Source organism: Netta rufina (assembly GCF_964035555.1).
Source record: "Netta rufina genome assembly, chromosome: 1".
NCBI classification, from domain to species: domain Eukaryota; kingdom Metazoa; phylum Chordata; class Aves; order Anseriformes; family Anatidae; genus Netta; species Netta rufina.
Window position 1 is genome coordinate 155,009,106 of NC_140123.1, and position 15,920 is coordinate 155,025,025.

The 15,920-nt window shown below is 36.0% G+C and overlaps 1 protein-coding gene across 1 annotated transcript in view; it reads left to right on the plus strand.

The window, feature by feature from the left end:
- TMTC2 (transmembrane O-mannosyltransferase targeting cadherins 2) overlaps positions 1–15,920 on the plus strand; it is a 255,410-nt gene that overhangs the window by 183,508 nt on the left and 55,982 nt on the right. The window contains exons 7-8 of the mRNA XM_084306356.1: positions 115–193; positions 11,254–11,375. Of these exons, the coding sequence (XP_084162482.1) occupies positions 115–193; positions 11,254–11,375 (201 nt within the window). The remainder of the gene's footprint in view (positions 1–114; positions 194–11,253; positions 11,376–15,920) is intronic.

The following is a 15,920-nucleotide window of genomic DNA, read 5'->3' on the forward strand; positions in this document are numbered from 1 at the left end:
TCTTCTTCTATACCCCGTCATTTAGAGAGAATAGTTTTTGTCTAATTTATATGCAAGACTGCTTTTGAAACTGGTGCTTTACTAATGATTTGTACCACCTATGTGTCTCTTCAGGATGCCCTTACGGTTTACAAAGAAGCAATACAGAAAATGCCAAGACAGTTTGCACCACAGAGCTTATACAATATGATAGGTAAGTGTGTTGTTAGTGCTTCTGAAAGGCACTTGTGAAGTCAGGCAGGGTGAAACAAAAGAGCATAGCCAGGCAAATTAGTTAGCTAATATAAAAAAAAAAAAAAAAGTTGCCTTCAGTAGATGCTAGCCAAACCAGGTTCAGAGTGCCAGCAAATGCAATGCTGGATAAGGCACAATAAATGATTAGACTATCAGCTATTAGGGCATATAGCAGCTCTATATCTAAGAGTAACCAGTAAAACACTTTTACATTTAGAATGCATGAATTAGTTTCTCATCCAGTTAGCTTGGAGACCTCATGTGCAATTCAGGTTTTTTAAACACTTATTTATTTAACCTTGAAACTAAGAAGAATTTGCATTTGCTTTGTAGAAAATGGAATGAAAAGTCACCTTCATTATAGCATAACGTAATTTAGTATGGGTGTTAGATGGTAAATTACCTTGTAAACACATTTTTTCAGGTTGCGACAAAAATGTGTTTCCAAGCTGATGTACTGTTAAGAAGAGGTCTGCAATGAGAGAATTTTTTTACAGGACCAGCCTATTTGTTCTTGAAATTTTTAGCAGAGTCCCTTGAGTACTACAAGAAACATTAATTTAACTGTGAGGTGTTTTTATGATTTCAATTTAACTTCAGCTCCTCAAATTCTCTGACACATCCTTACAAAGAATACCTTGAACAGATAACAGAGAAAAAAAAAAAATATATTATTTGTATTATTCAGATCTGTAAAGAAGAGGACAGGTTTTTGATTGTTCCATAGATATTTTAAGTCTCTGAAGGGGCATGCAGTTCTTCTAACTAACCCCAGTTTCTGGCCAGTAGATTCTGTAAGCTCCTATCTAAAAAGTCATAAGATGCCTTTGAAATAATTTGAAGTAGAGCAATAAAAAATGTAATGAAACCATTAGGATCAACAGGAAAGGTGATTTTTTTCCCTTCCCCGATGCTCAAAATGCAAGAGTGTGTTGGTTGACACAGCTGTCAAAGGAGGCACTACTCACTCTTCTCTACTTATTTAGAAAATGTATCTTTTATTAGCTCTATACAAGTTCTTGGGCATGGGAAATAATATTCTAAAACCCTAGTTATAAAGGATGGTACATATTTGCAAATCTCTGTAAATGTTAAATTACACGGTTGTTTGAGTGACAAATTATCTAAAGTCTGCAGTAGTATAAACACTTTCTTAACAGTTCATACAGTTCAATGCAGTTACTTCTACCTAAATGCTGAGCTTTATCAGATCAATGCAAATAGCTAAAATTCCTAAAATGCTCAGGTTGATTATTGCACATACTCTTGTTGTTATAGAGTCTTAGCTGAACTATTGCTGTATCACTTATTTATCAGCATTTGCTGATAGATTTGATGGGTTTATCAACAGTCACCACTCTGTGGGAATTAAACATCTGCTTACTATTGGTGTCCTGTAGTGACTTTTGATGTACTACAGTGCTCCAAGCAATCTCTCAGAAGTTTGATTGCTCTCTTTAGTGCAGGTAAATATTTCATAATTCTGATAAAAGTGTTCCTTAGAAGTACAGAAATTACAAAATGAAAACCAATGCCTTTGCCCACATCATGGTTGTTTCATTACAAAACAGGCCTGCATCACCCTTTTTCTTTCCTATGAGTAGATGATTCTTTTAGAATCACGATGACCTAAAAGGTTCTTTACTATTTTACTTTTTTCCCATTGGTTACTTTTTCTTTTGGGTTCGGGAAGCCTTTCTCAGTTTCCTTTATCCTTTTCTCAGTCCCCAAAGTTCAAGTTCACTCTGTTACTGGGATTTGCATTTATTAACTCACAAAGAAACAGTGAACATAAAGACCAGCTCAGTCTGGTCTTTATGTCAGCCAAGCCTGGGCTTGGCTGCTGCTACATCCTCCCTACCCTGCTCACCCGGCACATGTGCTGGGTTTTGCTTCCTTTAGACAGCTGCTGACATGCAGTGGATGAAATGGTGGCATAACAAGTCATGGCCAGCTGAGCTTACCTTAGTCCCTTTTGGGCTACTGCAGAGAGCAACAGGCTTTTAGGGGATCTGTAAAGTACCTCTTCCTCTGGATGTAATATATGTTTGTATTTGAGTTGCTGTTGTGATTGCAGCTTTTGCAGGGAAGCCAGAATTTGCTTCACACTTGTTGCAGAGGTGTGGTTTATTGGCTCTACTACAAAGGTGATCCAAGAGGCTAGGTAAAGAGCCAGATGGTGACTTCAGCTGAACTCAGTGCTGCTCTGTTAGCAGCAGGTTTGTTTAAAGCTGTCCTGGATGTGTCTACATGAGCTCACATGGCTGCAGTTAGATGCATTGAGTCAGATTGTTCTCCCTTGCCTGTAATGGTGTAAAGGTTGGATGATAAGTCAGAGCTAGGTAGCTGTGTTCATTTTATGATGTGGAAAGAAAAGGATGCCTTCGGGGAGTAATTTAGCCCATCAGTCTTAAACATCTATTTTAGATTATATGAAGTCATCTGCAAGCATACTTCTGTAAAAGGAGCTGAGGTGATCAGCTTAGACTTGCTAGCTTGAGTTGGGTGAGGTATATCCTAAACACCTATTCAGCCACCTCTTTACATTGGGTGTGACAGGGGTACCAGGCAAACACATCCATTATCAGGACTACCTCACTCTGCAACTCATACTGTACCACTGGGCACCAGAAGGCTGACTGGATTGTTTATTTCTGTTTTCCTGTTGAAGACAACATTATAAACACATTCACCATAACACTCCCTTTGACATACAGCATTGCATAAACTTGTCTTCCTACTTCTTGCTTTTAAACAGGAGGCTAGAGAGACTAAAATAGGCCAGTCCTCTCTCATATACTTAGTGCTGCATGAAGCTGCCTCAGCTGTGCCCACTCACCATGTGCTCATTGCTGGGGAGGAGAAGGGGGAGAACCTGGGGAGTGCTTCCCACCTGTTCAGGAAGGAAGGGTCCCTCCCTGTCTCCACAAGACATGGGGAAAGGGTCTCCATGGCTTATCTTGAAATCCAAGAATAGTTACAGTTTGAGGATTATCTACTGCAGTTGTCATTATAATTGATGTATTCCAAGTCTCTGGGAATGGTTTACTTTAGTCTTTGGGTTATCTAACAGTTTTTAAGTTATCTAAGTTAAGTTATCTAAGTTAAGTTATCTAACAGTTTTTAGTCTCTGGGAACTGCTTGGTTTAGTGTTAGGTACTGGTATGCAATCTTAGAAAACAGCACTTCCTCTAATTTCAGATAACTATATCATTGAAGATTTTCTGGAGGCTTTTTTCCTTGCTCGGTGCAGGTGAAATACTTGAAGTAGAATAAGCAGGAGATAAACTGTTTAAACTAAATTAGAGTTGGAGCTCCAGCACTCCAAGAGCGGTAGCATTAGCACTCCGGCAGTGTTAAGCCTTTACACCACCTGTTTTCCCTGTCTGTCTTACCGTTCTTTTCCTGCACTGGCTTCTACTGGCCTTTTGCTCTGCCAGACCCAGGAGCTCATTCCCGCAGTGTGCCAGTCTGCCCAGCTGATTCTCATTTTTTAAAACTTCGAGTATCTTGTCTCCTAAACAAAAAGAAGTATTGGGCTTCAAGAAGCAAGACATCCATTTGACTTTGCATTTTATTCATTGTACAACAGGCAGAGCCAGAAGACTAGCATCAAACGTTCTAAGTTTGTGCATATGAAAAGTTGCAGGGTAGATTTTGGTCTCCTGTTGCTGTGATTTATTTTGCCAGGTGTGCAACAACTCAGCTAAGGAAACCATATGTTTCTCTGGCTTTGTACCAAGAAGTAAAAACTTTTTTTTTTTTTTTCCCTAAAAGAACACCAAACAGCTAAAAATTAAAACTCTAAAACTAGAATCAAAATAATTATTCAACAGGCTGTATAGGGTTGGCTTGATATTTATTTTCTCTATGTCATACTTCTTTGATGTAAATTAAAAAGTACATACTAAGGTTACACAGATTAATTTGCTTGGCATGACAACATGAACTACAAAGGCCAGAGTCCAGCTCAGCTGCATTAAATAGGTAATATATTTTGTTTAAAGTTTCAATTAAAACCTGGGGTCAAAAGATAAAATGGTCCCTGTGGGATCTTGAACACTTTAATGCCAATATTAGGATTGCTTAAGGATCAGCCCCTGCTCTAGATGTCTTTTGCATTCTTGAAATCTGATATTGTACAGTTGATTGTATTACATTGCTTTTAAAACCACACTGGCCCACCTGCTACAGTAATTCATACTCCTTGCCAGTGAAGTGGTGTGAGGTGGAGCATGGGAGCTTTATTTTAATATTGAACAGTAAGAAAATGTTGGGGTGACATTGTTCAGGATTAGACTGGGAAGATACTGTCATAAAGACAAACGTCATGATCACATTTCATCTGCCCTTGCCAACTAAAATCTGAATGTCTATTTTCACATGCATTTAATGCAAAGTCTTGCAAACCTTTTTGATGACAGAAATGCAAGTTACAGAAGAACCTAATGTTGCAGGAGTGAATATGGTTAATGACAGTTTAGATTTCTTCTTGCTAATCTGCTACATTGCACATGGACAGAAAACAAATCATACGCTAGTGAAAGCCAGGTACAGAACAGGAAAGGGGAGCCAAATTTTACATCTGGTGCAGAGGTTTGCATCATAAGTATAAAGGCTTAGCATGTAGAGAGACTTTTTGTGTTGATGATTATAACATAACTATCACTTTATTTGATTGTGCTTTGGGGTGAATGAGGCTGTTTGTACAAACCTGTTAACATTGTTAAGGCTCCTATCCCATTTGCCCCTTGCTCCCATTAATTTTTTTTTATTGAATTACTTTTAAATATTGTTTAGAATTCCAAGAAACACTTTTGTTGGTGTAGTTTTACAATTCATACTGTGCAAGACTTACTTTTTAAGAGCCAAAGATGATTAAGCTGTGAAATGCATATCCCACTTCATAACTTATGCAGAGCATGTTACCTACACTTGTCTGAGCTCCAGTCATCAATGCACTCACTACGCATTTCACAAACCTTTCCTGATAATTGCTTACTAAATGTGCCTTTCAAACACTTTTTTCTTGAAAGATCATCTTGGTTGGAAAAAAAAGGATATTTTTTCCTTCATATGTATGTTTTATTTCATGTTCTAGAATGCGAATTGAGTCCACTCCAGTAATAAGGGGTGTAAAAGATTTTGCTTCCTTTTTCTCCCTCAATCACCATCGGGCTGCTTTAACCGTAACCCTGTCCGAGATTTTGCAGACTACTGTAGTTCATACCTGAAGTCCAAAGCTTGAATGTAAATCTCTGGGCTGATTGAGCTGTCTCCTGTTTTTTCACTTGGTTTTGTCTGAAGGATTCAAACTGGGTATGAAGGCTACAGCAGTCAGTTGCTGAGTGGGTGGGACACACAGTTCTTGAGACCATTTTTTTTGGACCATTGATCTATAGTTTCTTGTGAAATGCTTGAATATGCTTAGACAATATTCTGAAAGGGCCAAGAATGTATTTGTATTTTAAACATACAGGATTTTGTATGAAAATAAATACTAACATAACATTTGTAAGCTAAAAATATAGTCCAGTATTGAAACTGGACTCCATGGATTCCAGTTAGACATGATCGTAATAGAAAGTGCTTCTATTAAGAGTATTTTAAAGAAACCTGTTCTGGCATAATGTCCATGTTATACTGAAAATAACATAAAACATAAACTAAAGTAAAATATATGTATAAAATATGTGTACGCGAAGTAAAAGGCAAGAAAAGAGTACAATTACTTGTTCAGTTATGAATTCTTAGTCAGTTTGTACCTTACAATTTACTGCTGGCTCCACATCTGTTGGGAAATGAAAATGAACTTATCTGTCTCAGGTGAGCTCAGGGCCTACATTTCTGTCAGTTTGCTTCATTCACTGGAAGTCTTTGTGTAACAACAAACAGCTGTGCTAAGTCCATGCTGTTCCATGCTGCAACTTATTTTATTTTGCCCTTCATTCGTATCCGTTTTCCACTTCAGGTATTTTCCTGGAAAAGTAGATTACTGGTCTAATTAAATCAGATCAAAGGCTTTGCTTTGGCTAATTGGGAACTATAAGAATCTGCTCAACCAAAGTAAACGTGGATTGACTCCCATCCATCAAAAACCCTCCTAAAATACAATGCACTCCTTGAAATCTTCAAGGAGATTATTCTGTGAAAGGGAAAAAAAAGTAGAATATGCTTAGTCTATGCAGTACTTGATGCTCATTAAGCTCGCATGCTTCATCTGTTTCAGAGATGTACATGCACTGCATATTTATCACCAAGACTGAAAAGTGCAGTGTATTTTGAACAGTAAAGTATAACATCAAACTATGCTCCTAGATTTATTATGTTATTGTATGCACTGATACCTAAGAGAAAAAAAAAGAATGAAATGTATCTAGAGAGGTACATTTATGGTAAGAGCACCTGTGGCCTTAATTTGCACAGGAGGACTGCACATCTGTGTTATGAAAGACACAGACCCGTTGTGGTACATGGGGTCACAGACCTCTCTATCTTTTTTCTAAGGCAACCTGTTTATATTCCTGATTCAAAGAAATAATTGAAAAATGAAATTTAAATCCTGACTGGAGGTATATGATAGACCTTTTCCTTTTTAAAATGCACCTCTGTTGTATTTTATCTTTTGAGATCTGCTCCTGCCAATGCCAAGCTCTGTTCTGGAATTTTTTATGTTACATTTTTACCATCCAGAAATTTTGGTGGCAGATAATTACATATGCACATTTACTCTGCATTGTCTCCCCTAGAGAGAGAATTTTTCAGTCGTCTTTTCAGCAATACCTTTTGTAATCCGGAAAGAAGGACCACAGAAGAATTAATGCTCTTAATCAGAAAGTATATGTACATGGCACAATGCTGTTGTGTTCATAGTTTCATTGTACTCACTCACCTATAAGTCTACTGTGCTCCCTGCAAGAAGATGGCCTTTGCTTGGGTTTTGCAGAGGTCTGGCTGCCATGATACTGAAAGAATGATGTTATCTGCAGTGCATCCAACACCAAGAATATCAGAAATCGGTAACTGGGAGGTTAATGTAGAACCATATAAGATTCTATCAGGCAAATGGTGTTTAATTGTCTTCTATCACTATACAATGTGTGTAGCAAACCTCATCTTCCGTGTTTTCCTTTTGGAGGATTTACATTAAGCTCATATTCCACTTCATTATCAAGTATAAGGTTAATGTTCCTGGGGAAATAGCTAGTAGCGAGCTGATCCTTTCTTCTTATTATCATTTAATACCAATATTTAATATTTATTATTATTATTCTTTAATTATCCTTAATGCATTTATCCTGGGATAATTTTAGCATTTTTTGTTTATGCAGTATTTTGAAAGTATTTTGTCCTTTTCAATCCCAAGGAACCTGAAGAAATATAGAAAGATTGCTTTGGATAATGGTAGTCTTGCAATTGATCTCTCTTTCTTGCAAAGAAAATCAATTTGAGTACCAGAATTTTAGTTACAATGGTATAAGTCTAGTTAAAAGAGTCCATTACTCATTCCCTTGTCATAAAGTATTAATGGAGGTGATATTGAAATACATGTACAGTCCTTTAAATAGTGTTTCAGTTTCATATTAATGTGCTTTCTTGCTTTATATTAGTAAATAAGAGCTACAATTTAATTATCTATGTTTCTCCTTGTAGAATAGGCTAAGAAATGAGTGTGTAAGTGGCAAAAGTGGGTGTAAAAATAACCCTGTAAAAAACGAGACATTTTTTGAATGACTGATTTGTCTTCTTTTGCTCCAGTTGGCTGTTGAATTTTTTGCTACCATTCATTGTGCAGGCACTGCTGCATGTGGCTGCATTTGACACGTGTTAGGGAACTGAGATAACTCTCAATTTGTCATGTGGTTATTACTGCCTTGAATTTCTTCGCTGCTGCTGTTAACTTTAATGATAAAGTAGAATGCAACTTTCCTGAACTTTATAGACCTGAAAAATCTCATTAATAAATTTTGTGTGTGTGTGTGATCGCTCAGTTTTTTAATATGAGTTCTGAAAGGTTTTACAAATTAAATAATTGTTAAATTCTGAAACCTCTTTACATGTACCACTGGTTTGCGTACTTTCTGCCAACACAGGGTCCACTATTTTTGACTAAATCATTTATGTTGCAACATTATAAAAATTCAGACTTGTAACTGACAATTATTGTTCTTATATACAATATAAATGTTATATTTCTTAGACATAGAAATACATCCTGAATGACAGAACTCAAGCCATACATATTTTCTCTGTAATTTTGTTGGAAAACTATCTATAGATGAAAAGCTTTTCATTAAAATTGCATTAGTCTAACAAATAAAACCACTTGACTGAATTAACATTTCAATTAACAGTTGCTAGTTGTTTGTGTTTTTTTTTTCAAATCATTTGTTTTTGTTTGTTTGTTTGTTTCAAATCATTTTGATTTCTTTTTATACAGGAGTGTCCTTCTAAATCATTTAGAAAAAGGAAATTAATAACAGACACTCCAGCAATACTTCCTTCCATTGTAATGACACGTTTTAATCACCTATAATGTAGCAAATCATGTGGTTTATGGGCAGAAAATAGACTCTTCAGGAAGGAAAAATATGTTCACATATAGAGATTTCCCTGTAAAGACTTCGAGAGGATAAAATTCCTTTTTCTACAGTTTGACATTTAGATTGACATATTGTCAATGCTTCATTTCTAGAGGCACAGCTCAGAAATACCCTCAAAGTTTTAGGAGGTTAGCTCATAAAGTAGCTGAGCTCTTAAAGCCTATTAAAAATTGAATTTGCCAGTGCACTGAAGATGTTAATCTCTTCCTATATCAGAATGCATCATGAAAAATAGATGAGAGTCTTGGATCCTTCTGAAATTTGGCAGTGCATTCAGCACATACTACTAGCAGATAACAACTCCATCTCTTATGGCTGCTTACATTTCTTTTTAAAGGATCTCATTGCTAATTGCTTGAAACTTTGCCAAGCTTTAACAGGTTGGGCTGAAATTTTCCACATAAAATAAAAAAAAGGCAATATGTTTTCCTCATTTCCTGTATGCTAAATGAAGCAGGAGCCTCTGGGAAAAATAGTAGGCAATCAAATAATTAAACATTCTACCATAAAGCATACACCCAGAGAGACAAGAGCTAAAGGGAGCATATAGCTTGACTTCTGTTTTTTTTCCACTCTTTCAACACTTGACTTCATGACTTTGTTTTGCGCATAATAAAATATAATGTTATGCTACTTATTTGTTAGTGCCAACATAGTGGAAAAAAAATTACATGATGAATTTGATCATGGGTGTTCATGTGTTTTCTCCTGCTTTTATTTTTGGTTTGTTTTGATTTGGCTTGTTTTTGTGTTTTTTTTTGTTTGTTTGTTTGTTTGTTTTGTTTTTGTTTTTGTTTTTTTTTTAGTTATTTTGGTGGTGGTGGCTTGTTGTTGTTGTTTCTTTGTTTCTTTGTTTTTGTTTTAAATAGAATTTTTTTGATAGAATCACTGGGGTACTGCTGGGACTGAAACATCAGTTCCTTATGTGTATTTAATCAGATATCCAAGACCAATGCAAGTACAAAATACTATTTAAACAATTGAATTAGAAATCCTGGTTTGCTGACTTAATAGGCTTGTGCCCCTTTTTGAAATAACTCTATTTTCTGATAAAATTCACGTTGGCTTCCCTTAGCCTTGGACAGTATGACTTCTTACTCTACATTATGCTAATTCCTGAAACTCAAAATTCTATGCCACATTTTGCCAAGTGTCTGGTGACAAAAGTAGGAAACAAACAAAGAACAAAATCTAACTGTCCAAATTTATTTCATCAAGAAAACCTTCTCTAGCCTCTGTTAAAAAAAAAAAAAAAAGAAAAAAAAAAGTACTAGCTCACATGGTAAGAGGTTTTTCTATTTTGTCTCTTTGAGCAGGTTCGTGGTACCTTTTTCTCTGAGTTTTGGAAGTGTAATAGTTGGGCTTAAGCTTGAACAGAAAGTATAAAAAATTCTGAGGAAAAATTATTTGGTATGAATCATCTGGTGAGATGGTGAAATCCTGCCTACTGCAGGCTTTGTCAGTCCTTCACTTGGGCAGGGGCATATTTACATCTAGAGCCCTTGCAAAAGAGCTGTGTCAGTGCTGGGTATTAATCTGAAAGCAGCTATTCTTCACCACTACCTACTTGTTGATACTGCTTACTTCCAATCTTTGAGAAATTTGATCATGTTATTTCTTGGAGATAGAGCCTTTCTTTCTCAGCATGAGAAGTCCTTTCTCAGAAACTTAAAGCCTACAATTATCTGTACCACAGTGTGGTTTCTGACAGCACATTCTTCAACATTGCCTTCCTCAGCCTCTTACATTAAGGGGTTTTACTTTGCAAAAAAGTCTAATTTTGGTCATTTCATATGTGACTTCCTAAGACTAGCAATTTTAAAATTATGGATGCTGTATTCTAATTTAATCTAGTTGTTCCAGGTGAGCGTATTTAACTATCTCCAGAGATTATAGGGGTTTTTGTTTTGCTGTTCCACCAGTCTTCCAGGACTGTTTTCTTAACCTTGACTAGTTTTTCTGTGTTTTGTTTTGTTTTGTTTTTTAGATCTAGGTTCTTGGTGTGTTATGGTTAAATGTAAACTCATTCTGTATTCTTCCTTCTGCTCCATGCTGTGCAATGTAGACTGATGAAAAAGAAGTAACTTTTCTATAGTAGATGTGATAAAAATTCTGTTCCTTGGAGACTTCTGGCTGAAACTTCACAGCTGGAGCTCTCTCTTGCACTTCTGTTCCAACAAGCCTTTCATCTAAACCATGCTCTTTCAGCCCTAACAAGGCCATAACTCAGAATCTCCTCACTCAAGTGTCTGTAAGGCTATTTACTATTATTTTTTCATTGCAGGTGTTCAAAGCACTTCACCCTTTCTAAGATCTCTGCCCATTTAATAAATAGAAAATTATAAATGAGATAATAAATCTGTAAAAATCTTGAAAATTTGGTGGCATTCTCACTCGCGTGTGTTTCACACTATAGGAGAAGCCTATATGAGAATGAGCCGGCTGCCGGAAGCGGAGCACTGGTACGTGGAGTCACTGCGATCCAAGAGCGACCACATTCCAGCACATCTCACCTATGGGAAACTGCTGGCCCTGACGGTGAGTTAATCAGCACTGCTGGGAGTTGGTCCCAGGCCTTTTCAGTAGGTAAGGTGAACGGATGGGAAGACTTTGGCCTGAAAATTTCTGATTGCAGTGTTCCAGCTGTGCTTGCTAAGGAAAGAATTTGATAATGTGTGCTTTTTCTTTTGTGAAACATTGTACCCATGCCTGAAATATCACCTTCTCTGTGCTGGAATAAAACAATAGTTAGAGCACTGAAACTGTATAATATTTAGGTACAAGGTCCTTCTTTATCAGTAGTTAGGTCACAAGTATAATATAAATACAAAAAAGGTATCTAGCGTTTGACCCAGGGCTCTTGTAACAACCCGTGGCAGAGCTAGGGGTGTCCTGTACTTTGCAAATTATGTCTCATGCTTTGAATTTACACTTCTTTGGAAGTATCTCTTTGAGCATGCAGAATGGAAATAATCAACTCCTGTCTAAAAGTTACTTCTAGCAAATCAGAAGAGTTGGACTTTTACATTTCTTCAAAATTTACTCTGCCTTTTCAGTAAGGAGGAACTTTCAGCTCCAGCTAGACTAGCCCCATGATAGTTACAGCAGAGTGCCAGTCCCGCCTCGATTTTCACACATTTTGAAGATGAAAAGGGTTTTCTGTTCTATTCACTAAAATAGCCCTGTTTTAAAACCACCTTTCACTTCTTTCCTATTTTTTTTTCTGACAGTATCCTCTTTCCCGTCTGTTTCTTCCACATTTGCTTTCATTGTTCGCCCCACTGGTTTCTTATATCCTTTCTACGCTCTACTGATACGCCTTTGTATGGCTTTTCAATCAGCGTGCCTCAGCCTGAATCAACTTTTCACTCAACTTTTCACCAGCTATGAGCTTTTACTTTGACCTTGTTTATGTCCTGTCCAATCTTTAAGCAAAATATGTCCTTGGACACAGGGTAGAGATCAAGTTAAGAAAAACAGTTCAAAATTAATTTCAGCAGATCCTTTGCTGCTAAAAGTATCTGAATTTGCAAAAGAGGGAGAGATTAGAACAGAAAGCCTCTATCTGAGCAACAAGTAACATAAACAGAAAGAATTAAAAATTGTTCAGTCTTATCATTTAATATTAAATAGTTTTATAAAAGCTCTCTTGATGAGAGGTTGTAGCTTGTGCTAGAAGTCAAGCTGTTAGTGTTATATTCCCACTCCCTTTCAGATTCAGTCTCTGGAAAAATATTGTTTTATCAAAATTTCCAGTTCCCGTTAAAATTTTCAGATAATCACAAATGCATTTACTCACTGATTACCTTCCTCTGGAATAGAACTGTAAGTAGGTTACACAGCAGAATTACCTAAATTACCTTGTTTTTCCAGCAGATATCTTCATATCTTGCACCTAAGAATAGTATCAAAAAGACAGTATTATTGGTTTCTTCTTAGATCTTTGACACAGAAATTCCTATTTGTTAGAATTGCTGTGGGGAAAGGAAGAGATTTCTCAATTAAAATCCCTTTAGTTTTTCCTTCCCTCCTCTCCCCCCCCTTTCTTTCCCTACCCTTTGTACACCATGGTTAGTTTTGTTCATTTCCTGGACTTCCATGTATGTGAAATATAAGCCTGCTAAGGAAGGTCTTGCAGTTGCTCAGGGAAAAAAAAGTCTCTTAATTTTCTTCAAAATAACAAAACTGCTAAATCCAGTAACTCCTTACAGACATTGTGAGCCACTAAAAAGAAATTCTGGGTTTTGTCCCCTCATTGTGAATGTTCAGTTATAGGATTAACTATCAGTGACATACTCCAGCTTTGGAGAGGACGTGATGAATAATGTACACAAATCCTTATATTAGAATTGAACTGTTTGCTTTTCTTCAGGGATATAAACACAAGTTACATATGAGGTGGATTTTGCCTTGAGGATCTTAACTCTGCTTGTAGAAGAATGTGTCCCATTAGCAAAAAGGACAGGAGTTATATACAGCTTTGAAGACTGAATCCTTTACCATGTTAGGCCAATAAAGTACTCTGCCTGTCCTTTCCCAATGCATTCTTGCTATTCTGTACTCACCCTTTGCCATAATTGTAGTCTGTTCCCATCACACCTGTTTATTATCATCTCTTGACACTTTTTTCTTATATTTCTGCCACTTCTTCTGATATTCAGGGCAACACGTACAGATAGGGCTCATGTCTATTCTAATAACAGAAGCATAAGCTGAAAATGCAGCGCTGATGTCCTTCTTGCCTGTAGTGACATTTTCAAAAATGCAAGAAAACACATTGATGACAACGTAATTAGAGATAGTGGGAAATTTCACAGGTGGATATTTCATTCATGATAAAAATGTTAATTTGTATTTTTTTGTATTCAAATTCATTTATTTGGTTCTTTTAGTAACAAAGTCTGAAAAGATATTCAATAAAAAATTGGATGATGGAGAGATTTCACAGTATAATACAAATTTTTATCTCTGTGTTGGTCACTTATCCCTAATAAGTTTTGCAGTCTACCATCTGCTTGATGATTCACATTAAATGAATTTTGACTAGTTTCTAGTTTCTAGCCTGTACTAGTATTAGTTCCCATCACAAATATATGATTGCTATAAATGACATCCTTCCTGCAAGACTGCACAGACTTTCTTGGGATTCAGTAGCTCTAGAACTACTCCCTTTGGCATAGTTGTTTCAGTCCATATTGATCATGAGGTACCACGGTGATTTATTCTTCCATTTAACTTTGCTATCTAGGCTCATGGTCATTTATTCACAGCCAGTGTATTTATGAGGGAGAAAAGTCTACTTCACTAAGTTTTCAGATGTTAGAGGAGAGGTGTTTTAGAGGCTTGTTTCCCTTCATCTGTCATATGCATTTTGGAATTAAACCTTCAGACTTTTTGCAGTCTGAATGCAAGTAATGAGACAAACCTATTGATAACACTTCTCTGTCTCTTTCCCAGGAGAGAAATGTGAGACTGTTGATAAAATGAAGGGTAGGCGTAGGTGCTAATATAAATAGAAAATTCTTCTCTGTCTGTGAAGTTGAGGGATGGGGAGCAAGAGGAGTAGGATTTCAGACAAGTTCCCAAGTCTCAGCCAAAGGCAATTGTATTATTGTACTATTGAAAAAAAAAAAAAAAGAAAGAGAGAGAGAAAAAAAAAGAGGCAGTAAAATCTAACCTGTAAAGTTCACAAATTCGGCTATGTTTTACTTCCTGACTTACATTCCAATAAAGTGATAAAGTGGCATAATTTCAACCCCTGTTTTTTGTCCCCTTAAGTCTGTTGCCAGTATTAATGCTTACTTCATGACACAAAGAATTTATTGCCTTAGTGCTAATTTAGATACCTGCACCAGCTTCTTGTACCTTATGTGTTTTTTTTTTGTTTGTTTTGTTTTGTTTGTTTTGTTTTGTTTTTCCTTCCTATGAGGAAATGTGAGGCTGACCTATAAGCATTGTGTAGACTAGAAAACAGCTTGCTCATTATAGCAGGCTATCATTTCTCAACTTCCAGCAAAAACTTGTCAGTTTCATAGACAGAGACACAGAAACAAGAACATTCTAGAGTGTAAACCATTATTTTATTCATGTTGTCTGGCCTTGGTTCTGTCAAACACAAACTAGAATCTCTGGACATAAAAAAGCATCTTTTCTGAATTCATGATTACCTATCCATGTCCTTTTTTCCTTTTTTTTTCTTTTTCTTTTAATAATGTGTTTTCCAGCACACTTAAAATAAAGGCACATTATTCTACACGAGTTTAGTAGCTTAGCAATGAAAAAATGTATGTTATCTATACATTTATTTCCAACTTGAACAATAACCACACCACATGAACAATCTGGTCTAAATAAAATATTAAGTCTACTTTGAGTAGGAAATTGGACAGGATGATATCTTAAGGTTTTTTCCAGCATGAATTGTTCTATGATTCTATGTAGCTATCTTTGTTTTTATGCTGAAGCTAATTCTAGTTTACTAAAATGCATTATTCTGAGTCAAGGCCCTTGTACAGACATGTTTAATATTAAAGACTATTATTCTCTTATATTAAAAAGAGATTTTAAAGAAGAATTAGGTTGTACTGGAATGGGTTACCTTTTCTAAGCTCTAAAAAAAGTAATTCACAATTCACTCACCGTGATAAACTTAAAATGATTGCAATCATGCTGTGAGTGACAGATATTAATTAATGTCATCATCTCTATCCATTTGCATGTAGCTAATGTTGCTACTGTTCCGAAGGGCAATTTAAATTTTAAACTTGCATTTTATAAGAGATGAGTTGAACAATAGCAAACAAAAACATAATCTATGCTATTTAATTTCACTTGTGCTAATTCTCATATTTTTTATATGCTCAATATAAATGCACATAATTTGTAGATGATTTCATTCATAAACTTTCATATCGTGTGAAAAGTCTTCATAAGAAAACATGAAGTTATTTCTGTTCAACATTCTCTTCCACAGAGATGAACAACACAAAATCTCTGAGAGTGTCAATAAGCTTGCTTAATTCTAGAAATAATTTAATGAATAGTACAAAATGTACTTATTCAAAAACAGGGAAATTCTTGAAA